The following is a 23,692-nucleotide window of genomic DNA, read 5'->3' on the forward strand; positions in this document are numbered from 1 at the left end:
GCAGCACAACAAGAAAGCGTCGCGGCTGCTGCCCTGTTCAATTCGTTAGAAAGGACTACAATCAGAGGGATTTTTATGAGCTGAGAAAATCGTGCGTCTAGCAGGCACTAAGCAACGAAATGCGGGGGTGTCAGTTTGCTTGGGCCTTGCAACGCAGCTGTATACCCAGCATCCTCCCTATGACAGGAAAATCGCTCTTCTGCGCGTGCAGGTGGCCTGCGGAAAGACGTGGAGAAATGGGCCTCGTATTTTGTACCGGACGTATACATACAGTCTCGCCGGACGGCAAAAATAAGCGCATATTAAACAAACCTGCGTCGTCCAAAACGGAGCACCATCTCCTCGCGAAACATCGAAGCGTGGCGAGCCTTGAAAGCGAAGGTTGAAGATTCCAAACAGCAAGTTAACTCTGTGAGTATTTTTATTTACGCTTTTGAGTCCACGACGGGAATATTTAGGGCCTTTTTAGAGAGCCTCTATAGCTTCTCTGCTAAAACTCTCATAAATACACCAGGCAAGTAACAAATTATTTGGGGCGCTGCAGTCTGCTTACGTAGCTGGAATGCGCAAGCATCATCTCTTGCTCGCTCTGGCACTGTGCACTTCCTGTGCTGCGGCTTTGTTGGCGTTCATACGTTGTCGACTGAACTTGACCGGCGCAGAAAGTGGCGTCGAAACACCCCTCACGTCGAGGCGAGGTGCGGGTCACTCTGACAATTCTGACGAACACAAGGGAAACTGACGGCTTCGCCTTCAACCGCACCCCACAAATGACGGCTGACTGCAAAAAGCGTCAGCGAAGGGCAAAGGCAACTGGCGGCGTACATCAGGCAATGGCTTGAAGACGCCACCAGAGGTCCTCTGGAATGTGAGGACTAAGCGGGTCCCCGTCCATAATTAATACAAGCTTTTCTCTGTCTCCCTCTGACGTGCTATGGAGCCACAAGTCACATGATCCCGTGGAACCACCAAGGGCACGCACTTTTTTTGAGTTGTCCGTTTTATTTCTCCTCCTGGCATTCCTTCGTTTGACAGCCGTGTTCCACGCACGCTCATCACACGGGGAATTTTGCAGATATTCGCCGCGCACAACGCCAAATTTTTTGCCTCATGGAGCACATCGGGATTGCGGTTTAATATGAATGGTATAGTTCAAAAACGTAATCAGTGGATGTGAGAAGTGATGGACTGTAAGAGGAATGTGCTGCTATTTTTTAAAAGCAGTGGCACACGGTCGTCTTCTGATCATGTCACCACTTGGGTATGCACCACAATGCCCGACGTTCGGGGCAGAAGAGAAAGGAGAGGAGCTCAAGAAGCAAGATTTGTGAGTACGTGTCGAAAGCATCGAGGGCATCATCGTCATCATCATCATTGCCATCACGTCCTGATTTTGAGTAGCTGTGCTTTGCGGCCACCAATCCGAACGACGTCCAAAATATTCAACACGCCATATATGCCGAAGACGCCACACTCTAGTGTTCAAGGAGTAGCCCTGGCGAGCAGGAATACGCATCGCAACAGGGCCTCGATATAATGAGCGGCCACGCCCACGACGTTGGACTAAAACCTGCTCCAACGAGAAATCGGTATATGTAGTAGTACCCAGTAGAAATGTCAACAGGAATGCGACAGAAACCCAACAAGAATTCTTGCCGCACGACGAAATTATTTTTTGTAGTGATGACAGAAGTTCTGTCGTTACGACAAAGCCGTCTGTTGTTACAATACACATTTCTGTTGTAACGACACAGTCAATTTTTTTGTTGTCAACAACAGTAACAACAGCAGCAAAAAAGCCAATCACTATTCGCAGCCTCATTACACTGACAGTAAACAACCTACCATTCCTTGCCGTAGCAACATCAAGGTCCTGGGCTCCATTCTCCAACAAGATTTAAAAGCACATGGTAATGGGTAAAAGTCATCCTTGCAAAAATTAATTAAATCCACCAAATGCTCCTCCACGTGACGCTCTATACGCCAAGGGCTCAACGAACACGAATTACGCAAAGTAGTCGAAGCCTTGGTTTATTGACGCGTAATGTTCAGCACCTTTCAGCCCCTTTGCAATACACAAGCCAAAAAATAGAAATGGCCATCAGAAAATGCGTCCACACAGAAACGGGAGTGCCTCTGCACGCCCCCCACGGCAGTAATCAATGACGCTGCCCTCAACAATGCACTCTTAAGAAAAAGCCTCAGTTCATCATGAAGCTTAAGCACTGCCGTCTGACAACTTCAATGCAAGGGCGGGAAATTCTTTGCACCCTCGGGGACACCACCGGGCACCCATTACACGCCCGCCTTTACCCCGGGAAATCATACCAAGAATCAAAGTGCTCCGCATACTAAAACACATGAGCAGAGCCGCTGATCAAGAACGTAGAGCATCTCCCAGTAAACACCTACCGGAACCCACCCATGACACCTACTACACGGACGCCCGTTTTGTGGAACATACCACGACGACGGCATCGGTTGGCCCCTGCGCATCTCACGTACGGCATCATGCCAACGCCCCCTCGCCTACAGCCGCAGAGACTCAAGCCATTGCAGAAGCCATTATACTCCACCAGCATCGGACCGGCCACATTACAATTCGCGCGGAAAGCCAGGGAGAACTGCGAAGCTTCGCTACGAGTGACATTACAGCTGATTAATGCGGACTTCTGGGCAAGTCGGTATTACATTGCTGACGAGTAAAGCGCAAAAAAATTACACAAGGGACGAAGAAGGACAACAAGCGCTTGTCTCTCTTGTCCTTTTCCTTTCTTGTGTAATTTCTCGCGCTTTACTCGTCAGCAAAACATCACAGCACCTGTTCACGATAACCTGACAACATACATGCAAGCTCATTCCCGCCGGCACGATTTCCTCGAATTAATCCCCGGCCACCAAGGCATAGAGGATAATGAACGAGCTCAAGCTCTGGCCCGCGACGCTCTTCCCCGGGCAGCCCTCAGCCGTGGCCTGAGGAATACAACCCAAGGGAGGGCAGCGCCGCGAACATCTCGGCAATCTCCGGGCAGCAAGAATGCTCCCTTCCTTCCTATCGAATATCATGTCACGCAGACATGCCACATACACCAGACAGGCGCATACGATGATCCCCTTCTGTGATCTCGTCGTGCACTAGATAGACAAGTATTAAATGCAGAGCATTTCAGTAACTCACGATGTCACCCGCGTTGACGTCCGTAGTCCGCACCGCACCCCTCCCTACTATATATAAAAAAATACTATCCGGCGCCCGGTTTCGATCCCTCGACCCTGCGGGCGGAACGCAATGCACATGGTGCTCTACCCACTGCGCCAAAAAGCCGACACAGAATGGGAGCTTACGAACGCGCCTTATATCGTTGACTCATTCAAATTACTGCTGACGAGCGCTCTCTCGTCAACAGTTGCCACAAGTGCAACAACATTAACGTAACGCAAACTACTTAACGTCGTGCGCCCCCGGAAATGCATTTGATCGTGCCCCTCGCGAGGGGGATGTTTCACTGCGTCTTCTCTCGGTCGCGGGACCCGTGGCGCCATCTGGCGGAGGCGCGGCACAACTCGTAGCACTTTCTTTGAAAAAGCGCCTCGAAAGCGCGGCAAATATGAAATAGGGATGACGCGCTTTCGAGGCAATCCGCCGACGCGGCTGCTTTGTGTACAGACTCGGCGGCGAGCGTCCGGGGTTCTGGTGCCGACCGAACCCCATTTCAGGGCGTCCGCACTGTCGGGGTACGCGGCGGCTATCCGGATAGTGAACGCACATATTGGCGATGTGTACGGGCCACCTCGTCTCCCACATTTCTTGCCCTCAACCCTTTCCGCCCTGATACTCCATATCACGTGGTCAAGCTGGGCCACTCCCCCCGAGAGCCTACGGGACGCCCTGTGGTCCGTGTTCGCTGGCCACAATGAAGCGCTTTGTGGCCCCCGCCAAGCCCGCCACCGTCGGGGGAACATGCAACACCTCCTTCCTGCGAGAACGCACAACAACCTGGCGGCTCGGACTTCAGTAGCTAAATAAAGTTTATTCTCCCTCTCTCTGCCACGTTTCTTTCCAGTGTGGATTCCCCAATCAATTCATTTATTGCCATTTACTGATAGAGATTTTTACGAGGGAGTATGGACCCACTCAAGCTGATTTCGTGAAGGCGCTATGTGTTGCGTACGTCCATAAGAAGGACGCTGGATAAGCTTGATTTTGTTTACGTTGAGTCAGGGGGGGGGGGTAAGAAATTTATAAAGAAGGGCCCCAACCCGTGCCTACTACGGTGTAACGGGTAGATGTGGCGAAGTCATTGCAGACAGATCGATATAAAATATGTGTCAAAGCCGGTATGTGTATATAAATTTGGGGAATCGAGCACACTTGTTATTTTATTGTTGTTATTTGAACTACAATATTTCTTTTGTACTTCTGAGTTCTTTCTTTGATGTTTTTTTTTCGTTGCAACCTGGATAATGGCAATGGACTAATCTAAAGTCTGTTTTATGGACTTTTTTACTGTTTATGCTCAGGACCTGTTTAGAGTTTATGCTATTTTTGTTTGGTGATTTTATTGTTGGGCAATGTTACCGTTAATAGCCTTGACCAGATTTTCTGATATATGTAAATATGTGCTTTGCTTTTGATAATTTCCTGTTTGGATACCGAAAAGCTTGTTTTAAATAATTTGATTAGTTCATCGCGTTTCTTTTTCGTAATGTTGCACGTCGTGAGGCAATGGTCGAAGTTTTCAGCTGGTAGTTCACATCTGCAGGTACTATTATTGTTAATCTCGAATTTAAATAAAATGGTAGCCTAGCGTGGCCTGATATCGCTTCTGCTGTGTTATAATTTCAAAACAAATTTGGTGGTACAATTTTACGCTCCTTTAGTTGGAAGGACCTTCGCTCCTTTAGTTGGATTTTAATGATCTGGGTTGTAATGCGGATATCTAAACTGTCACCGATAATGACTACTCGTTTCGCCGATTCGTCAGCTATCTCGTTACCAAGAACACCGGGGTGCCCTTTGGTGTAAGCTAAAATCACAACATGTGTGTCCTTGATTTTGTTTGATTTGCTCTTGATTTGTTGGATGGAAATATTTACGCTGCTTGGATTTTTTAGCCCTTGTAACGGCGACAGGCTGTCCTATATTATTTGGCATTTGACATTTCTGGCATGGAATTTCATTTTTTATGAACGTTTGTTTTGCTACAGGGCATATATATGAGAGTATGAGTTGATGGTGATTAGATAATGTTCGCTTCGGGGATGAAGTCAAGGAGGGAACAATGATGGCGCCCATGTATCCATGCGGCGTATGCGGAGGCGTCGTCTACGCGGAGGCCCGTCGCCGCAAGGTGCCGCAGTCTCGTCGGCCTCAAGGCGAGGCAGGACCACATCAAGTGGTGAAGGTCAAGGTGGGAAGTAATTATTCAAGGTGGGAAGTAATCCTAGGGCTGCTTCTATGGGGTGGGATGCGGTTCTCAGGCCCGGAGGCACTTTCATCATGTTAATAGCATGAAGACGGTTTGGTTCGAGTCTGGCACATATGATATACCCCAAAATAGGACAAGGAAATCTCAACGGTGTCGAAGAATTTTGATAGTATCAAAATAAACGCACTGTACGGACCGTCGTCAGAGTTAATTGATTCAATGACCTCTTTTTTTTCAGGAAGGAGCCATGGCTAGTGCAGGTAGGCGGCCCTATTCCCAAGTAATCGACGGTGTTAAAAGATGCCCTTGGATTATCCCCGAAATTTTCCGTGAAAGCATCAGCTTTCGGCCAAGTGCAGGCGACATCCTGCAGTCTTCGTACCCAAAGTGTGGCACTCATTGGATTCAGTACATCACTCAGCTGATCATCAAGGAAGGGAAAGAACCTGTGAAGGACTACGCTGAACTTACCGCGAACGCCCGCGCTGTCGAGTACTGGAAACACAATGAGTGGCGACCAAAGCTGCCCGTGAGGCTCTACTACACGCACGAACCACTTCGCCGACAGACAATGAACCAGGAGGCGAAATACATCTACATAGCCCGCAATCCGTGGGACGTGTGCGTATCTTTCTACCACCAGGTAAACAACGTGAGCATCTGGCGCTTTCAGGGTGGCACATTCGACGAGTTTGTGGACGCGTTCACCGAGGGTGATTTTGGCTACGGAAGCTACTTCGACCACGCGGCCGCGGCTTACGCCCTGAGACACGAGCCGAACGTTTTCTTCCTGACCTACGAAGGTCTCAAGAAGGACACTAGAGGAACTGTGCTGAGACTGGCACGGTTCCTTGGTGACAAGTACAGTCGGGCCCTAGATGAAAACGAGGACTTGCTGCAAAACATCCTGAATTGGTCCAAGCCTGATTATATGCGCAACGTCATGGTCATTGACTTTGAGAACAAGGGAGATGCCAATTGGGATCAACTGTTTGCAAGAAACAGCATGTCTTGCAAAGTGGGGCACCAGGGTGACGAAGCCAGGCTTTCCGTGGTGCGGAAAGCCAAAGTTGGAGGCTGGAAGGAACACTTCACGCCGGATCAACTGGCACGTCTCGAGAAGAAGATCAGGGACGAAGGAGACAAGGCTTCCTTCATGGAGCTGTTTAAGGACGTACGTGAAGAGGCAGAGGCGTTGTCGGGCATCTGAACGCGAACAACTGTCAAGTGGGGAATACAACGAATGGGAGAACCAATGTAGCATTCAAGAGATGCATAAAATAGCTGTGAGAAAAAACAAGTCACCACATCTGTCGATTCAACTTATTTTTGTAGTGTGGTCGGGTAAAACAACCCGACCACACTACAGAGACAGCGGTCAATAAATAATTTCATTGGGTACTTTTATAGAGGGCACTTTTTTTTCCCGCTACTGCCTGCCGCGGTGTGTATGTGGCCGCGTGTGCATCGCGCGTACCAAGGCGCATGCGCAATATAGGACGGTCGTAAAAACATTTGAAAATAAACTTTTCCTGAATCGTCGTACAGAGCGAGGCCCCTATTCATATGAAGAGGCAATCATAACCGCTCACCCTCGAGTCACCTTCTTGTTCGCTTAATACAAGACTCGCTCCCTCATATCCTTGGAACGTACGCTATCTACAAAACAAGAACTTGCATTCATTGACACATATTTGAAATGGAAGGTGAAGTGGTTTTAGTTCTGAAACAAAATTCACCCTCTGCAAGTACGCAAGGAATAGAATTGTGAACGTAATATTTTCGCAGTGCCTGCAATTGAAGCGCCTCAATGCGCAAACAAAAATGGCCCGATGCTCCACCTCCACGGGGCGCGGGACGCTGGAAGGGCGAGAACGCAGACCAAGACCACCCGGGCATATGTTGTATAGACACACCGTGGTCGTATACGACCACAGTGTGGCTATTGGGGAGGAGATTTTAGAGTGACGCCCCTAGCGGCGCCAACGAGAAACTGAATAGAGGGGAAACAAAGCAGACGACACAGGCTTTTTCACAGGGCCGAAGTCGTACCGTATATTTCAGGAGAACGATATTTAGCCATTTATCCAATTCTAGGGAGCACTTTTGAGTATATGTTGATCTGAAAGAATTACTCAAACTGTACACATTTCCCGAAAAGATTTTGCTCGCTGTTTTACAGCGTTTTTTCCGAACTTAAACCCCACTTACCTAACAATTCAGCCGTCCCTCTACGAAAGCTGCCGCACTCAGTCATTCTTACCATGGCTATGAGAATCCGTACAACTGTTGCACGAGAAAAGTTACTAAAAGAAGAAACAGAGGAGCGAAGTCTCCAATGTTGTTTAGTTCTCGGCGTTCGAATGAAATTCCAGTTTGGTAAGAAACTGCATTCGCGTCGGTGTACTGGTCCCCCGACAGGTGCAAAAATTTGTCTCCCCCACTGAACAAAGTCCCACACAGTAGACGCTGAAGGCGGCAGCGTTATAATATCTTCACAGGCTTTCACACACTATACACGTGCAAATACGCGCGACACTGACCTGGTTATATTCGCATGAAAAGCTCCGCTAAGTTCGCTAATCGCGCGCGGATGTAAGAGCCACCGAACTGCCATAACGGCTGCCCGCGCTTTCTTTCTTCGCATGCTGTCGTTCAGGAGAGGGGAACCAAACGAGCAGTGACCTTCCGCGTTTTTGTGTGTTTGTATTGATTCCGACCACCCAATAAGCGCATAGTGCTGGGGAAAGAATAGAGGGGGGTGGTGGAGGCGGCGGCCAGATTCCCCCTCCGTATAAAATCCTCCCTGTTCTGTGTCCGTACCGTCTGCCTCAACGGCTACTTGTCTTTCTTTGTACGCATTTATTTGCAGACAGCCACGGGTCGCGTGATTGTTTAGTCCAATGAGTGTTCGTGTCGCGGTGACAGCTTCTGTTTCAAACGTACTGGTTTTCTCGACGTGCTAAGGCTGGGCGGGAAATGGGCGCTTATCGCTCGTTGAGTTACCTCGTCTGTGTCGGTGTGCAGTGTGTCCCATGGAGTTGTGAAACTGTGTACATCTCGTGGTTTGCCTTCAATTACCTGTGCTTGTTCCATCACTGTCTGCGTGTCAGCTCGCCCGTCTTATATGCGCTGCCGGCTCTCCGTGCGACGACGTCTAATGACCATTGGATACCGACTCACACAACTGTGTGTGGTACGTGTAGCGCTGCCTATTTTGTGCGGATTACGGGTCGTCCGCGCAAGGAGCGTGTTTTGCGTTGCTACCTGTAAGTACCGCGGTCCTGACTGTTGCGCAACAGGTGCAAAATTGAAAAGAAATCGTTCTGTGTTATTGTGCTGTGCTCGTTTTTTTTTTTTTTGTTCGTTCGCGGAGCCGTATCCTGGCGTATTCATCAGCGCTTTCATCTTGGAAACATCAGCTTGTTTTAACGGTGGCCTGCGGCATGAGCGTTGGAGGTGACCGGCGCTGATGTTACTTGTACGCGTGTTTAATAAAATGAACGCGTTTTTAGACCACTTTCGCGGGCCTTGTTTTGAAGTGAAGGTTGCTAGCAAAAAAAAAATATATTATTAGAGCAACTTTTGGCGTGTTCAAGTTTCATTTCGTCGTAGCGTGGAGTGTGGGGTATCAATCGTCTTCGCAAGCGGGGCCTTATAAATTGCCGCACTGACTCGCGACTCAATTCGTAGGTATGGAACTTACTACGCACACACAGGGTTCATCAAAAGTGACCTAGTGCCAAACTTCTTTTGTGCGCGGTAAGTCGGAACGTTCAATGGGAATTATCGAAAAACTTGCAACTTTCGGCAGCTTGTCGTGTTCACCACGGGTAAATTGTCCAACGGAACAGCCGTTATTTTAAAAAAGCCACTGTCTTCTCACTGCCGCGAATGATTGCAAAGCCTTTTGGGTCGGCTTTTCGTGTCTGTGGTGATTTCTGCGCTGTTATTTTCATTTCCGTCTGAGATGTGCCTGAAACACTCTGCGCTGAAGTGTACTACAGACCGAGTCCAACGTTCCTTCAAAATTTCAGCTTTGATATCGAGAGCTTGCGTTGGGTTTCCGCCTGCGGAAAGCATTGCAGGCTAATGCCTGATGTGTATTTCGTAGATTTCCACTGCCGCACTGCGCATAATTTCCCCGTACATTAAAGGAATCTTGTTTGACCGACCAGTGCCCTATAGAAACCCATGTATTTTTTTCGTTTGTTTCCCCTCTATAGAAATTTGACCCTGGCGCCCTCTAACTGAAGCGGCGCCACCTATAGGACGATCTCCTGGCCAATAGTTGGACTTTCGGCCGGAGCGCCCGCTTGTGCCATGCTCTGCGGCCAACCTTTTAGCAAAGCTATAACAAAGTTCCAATATTGATGGAACTTCTTCTCCGGCTCTTCTTACAAGGCAAAATTCTTACAAGGAAAAACACAACTATAGTTATTTTATTAGTACGCATGCCACGAGAAGACAATATTTGTCTGAAATGGGAAAATACCGCTCGGAATGGGAAAAACACCTGCTACAGCACCCTAGCATAGGGTCGCGAGCTTCTAAGGAAGCTTCGTTCTTTTGCACAAGGTTGCGTAACCTGACGGGTGATTTTATCAAATACGCCTGCATAACCTGACACGCACTGATCACTATTGAAGCTAATCGGTGCTTCAGCGGCAAATTGTTGAGTGGAAACTCTCCATAGTAATATGGCCCAGAAATTATGACGTGACTGAAAAGCGTAGAAGCTAAACATTGGTATACAGCATTTGCCCGACCAGCGGTAACTGCTTAAAGCCAGCTATAGTGAACCAGACCAACGATTTATTACCACAAGTCCTTGGCATAAGCAACGTAAGTACAACCTCAATTACTGCCTTGTCCGGCTTGTCCTTTGTAACCAATCGGCTGTATTGTGAAAGACTGCGCGACGCTCATGCGAACGAAAAAGAGCCGCTAATGCTGCGGAGGCACACTCCTGTGCTAGAAGAGTCCAAGAAAAAACGGAATTCCAACCGTCGGGCGTCACGCATCCAGCAAGTTGGATGAAAAGGCACCACGGCACCGCTTGTAAACGCAAAGAGGAGTGGGGAGTGATTAAGTACTCAGCGTACAAAGCAAACTAGGCAGGAGATTGAATCCGTTTGTTGGTTTACGAAAGTGTTGGGAATACAACCAAAGTTCTGAAAATGCTTCTATAACATATATGAGCGCTCTATTTTCGTGCACTGAACGACTTTTCGCCCGTACATTGTTAACAAAACTCCACTGATTTTCAGGTATAAGTTGTTATTTAGATTTTAACTAGCACCTTACGCAGATTTTTGCGTTATCCCAAGCAATAAGAACACCCTAAGCCGCTTGTCCCGTTTAGACACCACATAATGACACCCCCCAGCCGACGTCACGGATAGTCACTGTGTTGCCGTTGTCACCCGTGCAAAGCAAGTTCGAGCTCCAAGATTCTTGAAGAAACAGGTCGTAGGACAGTTGCACTTGCGGGAAAACAATCAATTGTAAGCTAAATCGTGGAAAAGGGCATGCCCCGATGGAGACCGATTGTTTCCAATGCTTGCGGCAGCCAGCGCGGCCGGAGAATATCCTCCATTGACGTCATCAACCGCCCGCCCAATAAGATGCATTGAAGAGGAACTAGGCATGTCCATCGGCGGATAGCGTTGTTTTGCAACATAAATGACGCTTGGACTCGCGTGTGATAAATTTCAATGCAAAATTCACAACCCGCATGACAAGAACTATGCAATCACGCCTGTAACACATTTTATTTGGGAAAGCACTTCACATTCCCTTTAAAATGACAGGACCACACGCCTTAAAGGAGCCAAGAAGAGAAAATACAACTTTGTTTAATTTGAAAGAACTAGGATTCAGTATCTCACTCAGCTCCATCACAGCCCCAAAATATGTTTTTTTAACGAAAAAAAAGCAAGAAGTATTTAAAAAGTTTCAAATTTTGCGCCACAGTGACGTGTTATGAGCAAGAATGACGTCATACGGGCCAACAATAAAACATAATTTTCAGTGCGTTAACTGCACGTTAGCATTCCACTGATACGGTCAAATGGAACTAGAGGCCCCATTACAGACGTCCAGTCATGTGTCGTCGCGACAGGTGAGTTGGGCAGCCGCCAATCGCACAAGCAAGGTTCCGTGACGTCATAGAAAAGTTGCGGGAAATTGGCTAGGGGGTCGCGACTGCTTCACACGTTTTTTTTAATATCTCCGTTATTTGTGTGAAGATTTCAATGATATTGGTATCATTGTTATCAGGACTAAGCAGTCTTTCTAATAAATCCAACATGTATTTTGTCTTCATGGCTCCTTTAATGAGATCCAGTCAGTCCAGCGGCTGGGAGCTTTCCGAATACGCACTACGCACACGTGCGTATTGGTCGCGGAAAGAACGTAGGTCCCCAACGGCGATTCGCGTTAATGTAAACCAGGCGAAACTTCCATATGTAAACAGAAGAAGGGGCACGAAAAGATTATAGTGCAAATCGTGCATTTTGCCGCAGTTAGTAACTGAATACTATAGAGCACCATGAATTATAATGCTTTCATTGTAGCAAAAGAAAGAGGGTTGTCAGTGGGAGGCACTTAGGCCAAAACCCCGCAATCCGAAAGGAGCGCAGCTCTCAAATACTGAAGCAAAATGGAGAGACGAGCTATTTGGTGAACATCCATGAGTGAAACTTAAGCGCAAACAGACACAGGGACGAGAAAGGGAAACGACACAGGCGCTTGAAGAAACATAATATAGAAGAAACATAAATACTAGAAGAAACATAATATAGAGTACAAAGTTCAGGTCTGTCGCTTGGCCCCCTAGGTTATAATTTTTTTGAACAATTGACTACAAATCTCTGGGGCGCGTCATAAGGTCTTCGTACGTGCTTTGAAGCTGTTTTGATAGCGTGCCATCACGCTCGGGGTCACGCGGCACACACTATGCTGCAAGTGTTATGTTCCCACTTCATAGTTTTTTTTAAATTTGTGAAGCGGGTACGTCAGTCCCTCAAAGCTCCTGATTTTTTGCCAATGGCTAGGGTGGGTATGTGTCGCGAACAAAGGAACACCAACAACGGCAACAGATATTGTTCACTGCTGGCAACATGCAGATATAATAGTGCCAGAACAGCAGCCAAGTGTCCAGACGAAAAAAACAAAACAAAACCGAGATAGTAGTGCAATGGACTGCTATGATGGAAACCGGGCTGAAATCCCATCGGATCAAACAAGTATTATTTATTTACTTTTTAAAGCGGTGCCTTTTTTCCCGCCCCACCACCCTAAACAAAAACCAGGCCTTCTCTGAACAATGGGGCACCTAAGGCTTTTGCCTTAAAATCACTCCATTTAAAAAGATACATAGAATTGTTGTGCTAAACTCAGGCTGCTGGAATAAGAACCAGCAACCCTACCTCAAATCCATGAAGTTAGAGCGTTGCGTCCTCTTTAGCAGTTCGAAAGAATGCTGATGGTGTTGGACGCGAACCAGTAGATGGCGCTGTGCGGTGAGGTTCCCGTTGTGACGACGACAAGACGACGACAACCTCGCGGGAACATACCCACGCAGTACTCGTGCGGGGATTGCCTTTAGTGTGGTTGAGAGAAGAAGAAGTGGCAAGCCACACGAGGGGCTTACGTCGGCCAATTGGAAGTGGCCACAAGCGAAGAGCTGGGGAGGTCAGGCGAGAACAGGGGAGAACGCCGGGAGGAGTGGACGGAGCAGGTTGAAGGAGCACGACGTCCAGGTGGAAGGCTCGAAGCTCGTCGGGTTTTCCGGACCCGAGCTCGAGAGGGGTCTACCTGGCGCCTTGGCATCCTGGAGCCGAGGCGCGACTCCTGAGTCGTGGAGGCAAGCAACGTTGGCGTGCTCCACCCTTGGGACGACCCGCCGCCTGCTGCCTGTCGGCGACCTGCTGGGGCCGGTTGCCTCCTGCCCGCTGCTACAGGGCGCCCGATCGTAAGCGGGTGCCGAGCAGACCGTTGTATACGACGACAACGGTGCGTCTTCCTTGTCGATGTCCCGGCGTGCACGACGTCGTCATCGTAGCCCCGCGACGCCTCGTCTCACATGATGATGATGATGATTAGTGGCTCTCCCTTTGAATCGGGGCGTCGGTTGTCAGCAACCGACTTGCCCGTTTTTTACGCTTACTTGCCCAGCTAACCTAATAGATTTGATTCCTCCCTCCCATCTCCCCCGCTTACCTGTTTTAAACTAATCGCTCCCACCACCTTTTTTCTCCCCTCGCTGTTTTAAATTCTCATCCGTATGATTACTCCGCCTGCGTACCCATCCCTTCCCTACTTTTCCTCCACCACCACTCCAGTCACCTCTTCGCCACCTCTATGGCATTGAAGTTGAGGTTCCCTCTCACCCCAAATCCCAAAGCCTCCGCCAGCGTCGTTTCCCCCTCACCCCGCGGTTGTCGTATCTCTGTGCAGCACCTGACAATATGGTCTATATTTTCCCGATCACTGCCGCAGCATGCACATGTTTCATCCTGCTGCCTGCAGATACCCGTGTGTGCCCGGGTTCTCAGTCACCCGGCCTGTGCTTCGAAGAGTAGTGCACTGCCTCTCGTATCCATAGAATTCTTAGTTTCTCTGTCCTATAAGTCTCCAGGGTTTTTTTCGCTTCCATTCTCTGTGCCCACTTTGTCGTCTCTGCTGCCTTTACCTGCTGTTTAACTGTTGTGTAAACCCCACTTTCCCCTACCGACTTTCCGTACCGCTTGGTCAGCTGTCTGGTCCTCCGTCTCCACCACGTGTGCACGCTCCTCACATACAGGTACTTAAACACCCTCGCGGCCCATTTTTCGTCCTCCATGTCACGAAGCCTCTCCTCAAACTTCATCTTGCTCTGCGCCTCCCTCGCCTCGAAAGACGACCAGCCCATATCCCCCTGCACCACCTCATTTGTAGTTTTGCTGTGGGCCACTAGGGCAAATCTGCCTACCGCCCTCTGATTTACCTCCAGGCCCGCCTGAGTCTGGTTTCATGCACAGAACCGAATGTGCGGAAGTTAATCCTGGTACCATGGCCTCTTTCCAGACTCTTCTTACCACCTCGTATTTGCTATATCCCCAGAGGGCTCTATGCTTCATTTGGTTGAAACTTTTCTTTGGTGTTCTCTTTAGAATTCGGTGTTTCTTAGAGTTATTTACATGTTGTTTAGCTTTGAGTTGTTATTGCCTGACCTGTGCGTGTGTTTGGTTTAGGAATATATGTTTTTAATTGTGCCATTGTCAAGCGCCCTCGTCTAATTATCGGCACTGCGGCAGGTCCCAGTCGCCACAGAATACCTGAAAAGAACCTGCGGGGGAGTTTCCCCTCACCACAGATTGGAGTGCGCGACAGGACGAGGGCGTTTGTGCATCGGAAGGTTACGGAGCGGTAGGTCCCTTGCGTGACTGCACAATGAACGTGTAGGATTTAAACGGCGCAGGGGAGTGTGTCGGGTAACAAAGTGTGTCGGGTAAACACAGTAACAAAGAAGCGTCCCTCACGTGGTTGACGAAACTTCAACTTAAATTAGGCCTTTCGTGGTACGAAGAGGCAAATAAAAATGCCAAATAAGCCTTCAAGCTTTATTGAATCTGTCAAGGCAACAAGATCAGCTGTCAAGATCAAGTGTAATAATAAAAACCTACGAAGACCCTCATGAATTATTATGCCAAGAGTATTAGGTGTGAAGCAATAGTCGGGGCATCAGCCGCTACAGTGAGCCCATCTCCCAGACATCACCCCACAAAAACGGCGAAATGGAAACTCGATCGAAATATTTCGAGGAAAAGCCGCGACTCCACAGCGAGAATGAGAGCTGGATTAATGTCGTCAGCACGGCGACGCGGAGGAAAAGCAAGGCGAGTGCACCTTCCACACAGCCGTCCCCAAGCATAACACGCATACGGAGCCAACCGTTAGTGCTAGGGCCACGAAGCCAAGAACAAGCTTGTTATACGCCCCAAGAACCCAAGAACTAGCTTGAACTAAGCAAGCACAGCCATCCGCATTTTTCGGGAAGTATTCGCCATGGGTACAAAATTGCTGGAAAGAGGCTGAGCTTCGAGTTAGAGAGGACGAAACGCTAAACATACTCACTATCAGCAATCTTATCCGCAGGAAGCAAGGGCACTCAGTCGCATCAAGCAGCTGACTCTCCAATAAAAAGCGTATCCTGTGAGCCTATACCGACCTTCTCTTTACAAGTTAGGCAAAAGTGATGTACCCCAAACAACTGCTTGACGACCTCTGGCTGCTGGTGGATAGAATTCCTGGCATGCCGAAAACTGGACAAAACGACCTCGATGTTGATCACTATTTCAAAAAGCGGGGTCTTCTTTTTTTAGCTACAAAGGTGTTAAAGCGTGGTGACATGTACAAGAAAACGGTTCCGCACTACCGCAGCTGCCACGGGTCGGGCCACCAGGCCGATGTATGTCCCAGCTCCGATATCTAAGCCTAGGATAACTGCGCGAGAAAGAACCTTAAGCCGGAGCTTCCGTGTACCGCGATTTGCTGATCGTGCAAAGGCATACGTAAACATATCACGGCCAGTGATGACTGTGTGAAGAGGGGAAGAAAAGCCCCTGTGCAGGTTCTTGAGTAGTGTGTGTTCAGTGGCGACTGGGGGTAGCCACAGTCATCAGTTAGTCAGACGAGGGCGCTTTGAGAGGTTACAAAGAAAACATGTATTAAAGAACAAAGCATGACGCAGACAACAATACTTAGACGATAGACTACCAGAGAGCAAACAAGCTAACAAAACCCAAATCGTCTAACTAATACACAGAAAAGCCTATAAATCTAAGCGCCAGAAAGTGCCTCAAAAAAGTTCATAACGAGTTCACCGTGACGTGGCGTAGTACTCGGGGCGTCGGGGTGTCGCGGTGCGTTGCGCTGAGGGCCGCGTCGGGATGTCTCGCGTGCCGAACCGTTGACGGTGCAGCTCCGTCGCTGCACTTTCGGGAGCGGTCGTGGCCGTAACGGTCGTGGCCACGTCACGGAAGGCCGCGGGCAGTCGGCACTCGGTAGCCGCCGGTAGAAGATGATCTCCAGGCCGTGGTCGTTCAGGACCGGGACACGACGCAGCGCGTGTGCCTGCCACGGGCCAGGACAATGGGGAATAGGACGCTGGTCAGGGGAAGCCTTGGCGTCAGGTAGATCCCTCTGAGCGTGGGTCCCCGAGACCCGATGAGCTCTCGATCTGCGCCTGGACGCCGCTCTCCTCGAACCGTCCTCTCGGAACTCCCCCACTGCAATGGCCGTCCTTCCTCGTTCCCCTCTGGCCTCGTCACCCCTCAATCGTGGCCGGCTCTCATAGGTCACTCGCGCTCGCCGTCATCGGCTCGTGTGGCCTGCCACTTCTTCTTTTTCGGCCCTGCCGAAACGAGGACAATCCCTTCATGGGCATGTGTTGGCGACGTCGTCGTCGTCGTCCCCGCCGATTGAGCGCTTCACCTTACAGACTGCCTTAAGAGGTTTTGTGAGCTGTACATCGTGCGCCACCAACGCTGTGAGGATGACAGAAAGTGCACACTGCACTTATCTGCCCCCAGCTACCAGAGGTGGACCAATGTTGCTCTTATGAGGCTAATTGATGCCACCAGCGTATCTTGCTGAACTAGCAGCGATACACGACGGGATGGCCGCTATACTGCCTATTGTCCAGGCAGGGCCACACTGTCGACTAATATTACGCACTGACTCACTGCAAGCCATCCATGACACCCGCCGCGTAACACAAGCTTAACATGCTTAAAATCAAATTTCAAAGTCCATAGTGTACACGGATTCTCTTAGCGTTGTACGTGCACTTTTGTCCAGAAAACGCTCACAAAATTATGTAATCAGACTTGTTTTTAAGGCCCTTATGTCGGCATACGTCTGAAGTCTTGAAATAACAATATGTTGGGTTCCTGGCCACTGTGGAATAGCCGGGAATGTAACCGCAGATCAAATGGCCACTGCCGCTACACCATTGAATACAGTGGACATAGCTACAGTGCCGTACACAGACATGAAGCCGCACATCAGACACCAACTTCGCAAAACATGGCAAACACACTGGAGTGAACAGATAACAAGTTACACGTAATAAAACCACACTTGGGATCATACACTACTGACTCACACAACATACACATTGAAGTTACCTTAGCTAGGTTGCGGATAGGCCATACACATGTAACACACTCACACCTGCTCACTAGCTCTCCAAGACCCGTGTGTAGCAGGTGTGGGGAGGGCCTATCCGTAGTCCACATCCTAATCACATGCAATGCACTCGACAAAACAAGACACATACACTTCAATGAACTTTACAGACAACACATTCCGCTACACCCTTCCTTGTTTTTGGGTGACAATGCCATGGTTTCTGTGCAACGCGTTTTTAAATATTTGTCTCATGTTAACTTTTTAAACCTCATTTCCTATCATGCGTAATCAAAACTGGCCCTATACACCAGCCATCACCATTGCTTTTAATTCATTTTACTGTTATTCTGGCTGACACATTTTAGTAGCCACTGTTTCTGTTATATACTTTTCCATACCAAACAAATCTATACCATCATCATCATCATCATCATCAAATTATAGAAAATCAAAGTGCGACATCCCTGAGCCATTATATCTCGCAAGGATAGGTGATACCAGAATAAGATATACTTGGCAGAAGCCGAAGAGTTGAAGCCCAACCACGGCTAACCAACAAAATGGGTAGGACGACTGCGCAAATTTTCGCAGTGGGACTGCAGAAGTATCAAGGAAAAGATTGGGTGTCCTCAGCCATACGTAAAGTTGCTTCCCAACTCACCCGAGTAGCGTTGCAAGAAACCAATGTGCACGCGAAACGATGCTCAATAAGATCCTGTGAGCTTCAACTGTGGAACCCTAATCAGGCAGTCAATCCCCGCGATACAGAACAAACCGCAGCAATTGCAGCAGACGGGCATACTCCTAGAATTCATCCCCTAAAAACAGGAAAAGGGCCGGTGTATTCTGAACGTCGGTTGTAGGCACAAAAAGAAGCGGTCGGAAATGCGGAGCAGATTTAAGCAAGATGTTCAACGGTGGTTTTATGCCCTCTCATCATAGTCGAAAAATGTAATCCGGCGCATCAAAAATGGCAACACCTATACTCTAACAAACTGGGCAATAAACTTGCGGCTGTTATCGGTGAAGAGGATCTTACTCTTCTTACAGATAGAACATCGTCCACGAGGATAAGAAACAGCATCATTGGGTACACCCGCTCGAGGCGAAGTGGACGAACACGGAGAACTTAGGAAGTGACAACTATATACTTATTACCCCTGTTTTATAGAAAAAGTATGAAGCTTAAAATCAGGGAAGCCCTCACCACCGACTGGGCCAACTTTCGCGAAAGAGTAGAATGGTCGTCATCTGAAATAGATGAAGTTACGCATTGACTAAAGCTCAACAAGCAGATATCCAGGCTATAACACAATGTCCGAACGTAGACACGAAGTTACTGCGCCTCCGGGAGGCGCGGCGAAGCCTGGCCAAGAGGTGGAAATGACAAGAACGTAATCAGAAGATCAACCTTCGAATCACGGTTTTGACAGCGAAGGCCATAACGTACGCGGCTGAGCTCTGTAAGCACAAATGGCTAGAGCTGTGCGATAGGCGAATCGGGGCTCTCAGCGCGTCTAAAACATTGCGGTTGTTGAGGTACCTTTCTATCCGGCGAAGAGGAAGGACGAAATTACCAAGACGTTGACCGCCCATTTTGCTGTGCGACGACCACACCCAGAGGCTACCTCGTTCTGGCCTCCACCAAAATAAGCTACGTTATCACTAAACGATCGTCCTCCACATAAATGTTAGAGCAATACATCAAAGGTAACTGGCGAGAAGGCCCAAAGGGAATTATTGCGTCGGTTGGCACTTGTCGCCAATTGCTGCGCAGCCTTTTTTACTGCGTGTATTGACGATAGCGGGGTCAATGCGAGAAGATAACGGGTAACAGCAGACGTCCACATTGATTGCGCTTGATAAGAAACCCTGAAGTGCTCTGTTTGCTCCAAGCATCGATGCCATCGAGATCGCAGCCCGTCATCTGCAAAGTGGAAGGTCGGTTCTCCATGGCTGCTACGTGGGTAAGAATAATTTGAATAGATTTATTGGCGTTGCGCCTCCAACATCTGCAACGTTAAGGAACAGTTTTTTTATAGATTTGGGCATTATACTAAACTGTCTTGTAATCGTAGTCGTAACGAAAAAGGACGGAGTAGAAGTAGCTGAATTAATGTTCGCTCTGAAACAGCTGACCATTCTTCCTGAAGTTAATTTTTTTATACAGAGATCTGCATTGCAGGTAGTTTAGTTAGTGCGCACATATGGATTCGTTAAAAATGGCTGCCCTATATTTTATTATTTTAACTTACCGAAGGAGCTGATGAAATAGGACTATAACGTCCTTTCGTACGTGTTGCAGCAACTTTGGGTCACCGATTTCGGCAATCACCAGCAATAAGGTTCACAACACAGATGCAGAGATATCAAAAGTAGTATTTTCCTATAGTTCCATAAATGAGCGTATATATTTCCATAATTGTCCACTTGACCTACTTGAAGCGCTAAATTTCTTGCGAACTGTTTTTATATTCGTGGTGTTGTGTGCTGCTGAAAACAGCTGCGATTTGCCCGTCGTCGACGCAACTGGAATGCCTGTGTTGCTTACAATTAGGTTATTCCAATTTTGCCGCCAGAGGGGCGGTAAATAGGTACTGGCGGTGAGATATTTGAGTGGTGTCCCCGGGCTCCAGTTTCGCGTCAGCTGCTCTCCGTGTGAAGTCACTGCTCCTCGCGCATGCTCAGCACGGCTCTCCAGGAGCCACGCGAAACTGCTCAACCTTGCCCAGTGTAGCTCACGCTACAAAACAGTCAGCAGTAGGAGAAGACCAGAAGAGAGACATCCCATAAGTGACCCATTCATTATGAGTGTACCTACTAGTTGTCTTTTAGAAAAGGGTGCTGTGATTCATGCTTTGATATAGGGCTGCTTAGATGACCCCTGATAAAATGTCTTCCAAGCAATAAACTTGGGTACAGGGTGAAGGTTACTCCAAACTAGCTCGGTATATAGGAAATAGGCCGCAAGAAATGCTTACAGGCTACTAGACGATTCCCTAAATTTCAGCGTCATTCTTGTACATTATTAGAGCCACAGACGTGCACCTAGAATATTTTTGGTGGGCGTGAATGGTAACTTGATACCGAAGTCGCCAAAATTCGTGGCTGGCCCTATTCCCGGGCGCTGCTTTCTTAGACGGTCTACTTGGGACTTCAAAGGCGCCATAAGGAACAAATACACCTTGAGTCCTTTGAAAAAAAAAATAAATAAAAGAAGCAGATTTGGTAACTGGTTCAACTGGTAACTCACCTAAAAGGCGTCGCCGCTTTCGCCAAAAAATAATAAATGTTTAGAGCCATTTCATGCAACTCAACGTCAGTGAGGACGTAATATGAGACAGAGTTTTCAGTGCGTTAACTCCATCCTGGACCAGGACGAATTTTTGTTCAACTGCAAAGTTTATGAGACAGCTGTACAGCTTTTCTTTGTACCCGTACGGTTGCACTGAGAAGGATGTCAAATATGCCTTAGCAGGGACTCACTCCACCTTGGGGATTTCCCCTAAATCAGGTCAGTTAACTTCATGTTAGCATTCAAGGGGTAAAGGCCAAATGGATTGGACGCTAGACGAAATCCCACAGACCTAAGACTTATGAGCGGCTTTGGAGGGCGGCTTATAATCGCATAAATATGGACCGGTGTCATTACAAGGGCTGGGCGAGAGCGTGGCACGTAAAACACTGATTGCGCACGTTGGGATGTGACCCCAGAGCATTCTGAATTGCAGTAGGGGTTCTAATTATACGCCACTAATTACAATAGGTGGGCGGCTGTGTTATAAAACGTAGAAAGTCATTTAGAGCCATTTAAAAGGTGCATTTTCAATTTTTGAGGGCTTGTGGGGTAAGGTGTGGGGCGGCAGTTTCGCCACATTTTTATCTGCGAAAACATTTTGGCTGACGTGGTTCACGTATAACATGTACAGCAAAAAAAGGACAACGGATAACGGAGAATGTGGAAGCAATATTTTAAAATGTCAATTAAGATGCACAAAAAATTGGTGTTTAGTGTTGACTAATCTTCATAACCGCTTTGTTCAGGAGGAAGTCACCGCTAGTGGACGTCGGCTGCCCTACTACCAAGTAATCGATGGTGTAAAACGATGCCCTTGGCTCGTCCCCGAAATTTTTCGCGAGAGCCTCAAATTTTTCCCAGGTGCAGGCGACATCCTGCAGTGCAATTACCCCAAGTGTGGTACTCACTGGATTCAGTTCATCACGCAACTTATCCTGAAGGAAGGAAAGGAACCGGTTAAGGACTATGCGGAATTCACCGCGAACACCCGTTCAGTCGGATACTGGAAACAGGACGACTGGCAACCGAATCTGCCCATGAGAACCTTTATTACGCACCTACCTCTTTGCCGGGAGACGTTGAACAAAGAGGCGAAGTACATCTACTTAGCGCGGAACCCGTGGGACGTGTGCGTATCTTTCTACCACATGGTGAACGACGTGAATATCTGGCGCTTTCAAGACGGCACGTTCGACGAGTTTTTCGACGCCTTCATCGAGGGTGAATTTGGCTACGGAAGCTACTTCGACCACGTTGCCGCGGGTTACGCCCTGAGACACGAGCCGAACGTTTTCTTTTTGACTTACGAAAACCTCAAGAAGGACACCAGGGGTACTGTGCTGAGGCTGGCACGATTCCTTGGTGACAAATACATCGGCGTCCTAGAAGAAAACGAGGACTTGCTCCAAAACATACTGAAATGGTCCACACCTGATTTCATGCGCAGCGTCGTAGTAATCGACTTTGATAAGAAGGAAGATGAGACCTGGAAGGAGCTGTTTAGCTCACACACGCTATCATGCAAGGAAGGGCACGAGGGCGACAAAACGAAGTATGCATTGGTGCGGAAAGCCAAAGTGGGAGGCTGGAAGGAGTACTTCACGCCGGATCATCTGGCACGTCTCGAGAAGAAGATACAGGACGAAGGTGACAAGGCTTCGTTTATGGAGCTGTTTAGGGATATACGGGAAGAGGCGTTGGTCTTGTCAAGCATTTCTAAGTGAAGAAATTGTGCAACTGGGAAAAGGAACGAATGGGAGGGTCTCGTATAATAACGCCATGCACAAATCTCACCGTTACAAAATAAAAGTGACACATCTGTCGATCATGTTTTTTGTTGTTGTACTATTGCCTGATTTTATAGGGAAATCTGGGAGTAGGTTTTTAATGGTATAGTTTTTAGGGGTACCTGTTATCGATGAGTGTAGCGATGTGTGGGTATGTCCATAGGCGGTACCATGGTACATGACCTTAAAATACTTTTCGCACTTCCGTGTATGGAACCGAGGTTGCTATGCATTCAAGCGGTAATCATAACCACTGGGGAATGAGTCCTTTATTTTTCAAGTTTCCTTGGTACTCAGAAGGCGTATGTGGAATAATAAATATATAAGACATATTTACAAATAACACTGCTTGGAGTACATATTAAAGCAAAAATAGCTTCTGCTTCTATGCCTGCTTGTATGGGGGAAATGATGAACACCGAAGGGGAACCATAAACTACCCAGGTGTGAACTCATTGTGGTCATAGTGCCGTTATAAATAAATTATACCATTTAACCAACGTGGTGATTCGAGTACACACCACAGGGTAAAAGTGGCTGTCCATTAAGGACGTTTTTCACCAGAGAAAAACTCGACAGGCACATAAATGGCAGCGAACTACTAATTATCGCAAGGTCTAGGGTGTCAAGTCATCGCTGTCTTTTGTAGGAAATTCCAAAAGAGAGTCATTGAAATAGTGATCAATTGCGCCCGGGGCACCACAAAGCTCACAATTCACAGAAGACTAGAAATATTTCTACCTTGCGATCTTGTCTCAACGAGGCATCCAAACCAACACCTTTCTTCACCCAACTATAGAGCCCACATTCTGCCCCCCCACCACCCCCCGTACTCCTCGCAATGCCGCTTCTGTGAGGCTCCGGGCACGCTTTACCATGTAGCGGCATCATCATCGTCAGCGCCCGCGCCCCATCATCATCGGTAGTGCAGATGATGACGCACACAGAACACGATGGCCTCCAGGCTGCTCGGTCGCACTCTACGGGTGCTCTCCGAT

The 23,692-nt window shown here is 48.2% G+C and overlaps 2 protein-coding genes across 2 annotated transcripts; both read left to right on the forward strand.

Moving 5' to 3' along the window:
- The first annotated feature begins 257 nt into the window (after window positions 1–257).
- On the forward strand, window positions 258–6,753 carry LOC144145556 (amine sulfotransferase-like). Its single transcript, XM_077677202.1, has 2 exons — window positions 258–411; window positions 5,668–6,753. The coding sequence occupies exon 2, from the start codon at window positions 5,677–5,679 to the stop codon at window positions 6,637–6,639; it is 963 nt and encodes a 320-aa protein (XP_077533328.1). The 5' UTR covers window positions 258–411; window positions 5,668–5,676; the 3' UTR covers window positions 6,640–6,753.
- A 12,725-nt stretch (window positions 6,754–19,478) lies between these two features.
- LOC144145557 (3-alpha-hydroxysteroid sulfotransferase-like) lies at window positions 19,479–22,742 on the forward strand. The gene is made up of 2 exons (XM_077677204.1): window positions 19,479–19,576; window positions 21,654–22,742. Exons 1-2 carry the CDS (start codon window positions 19,511–19,513, stop codon window positions 22,629–22,631), a joined length of 1,044 nt encoding a protein of 347 aa, XP_077533330.1. The 5' UTR covers window positions 19,479–19,510; the 3' UTR covers window positions 22,632–22,742.
- Window positions 22,743–23,692: the final 950 nt, after the last annotated feature.

Source organism: Haemaphysalis longicornis, unplaced genomic scaffold (genome assembly GCF_048455015.1).
Source record: "Haemaphysalis longicornis isolate Haplotype H1 unplaced genomic scaffold, Haemaphysalis longicornis Haplotype H1 scaffold_7, whole genome shotgun sequence".
NCBI classification, from domain to species: Eukaryota; Metazoa; Arthropoda; class Arachnida; order Ixodida; family Ixodidae; genus Haemaphysalis; species Haemaphysalis longicornis.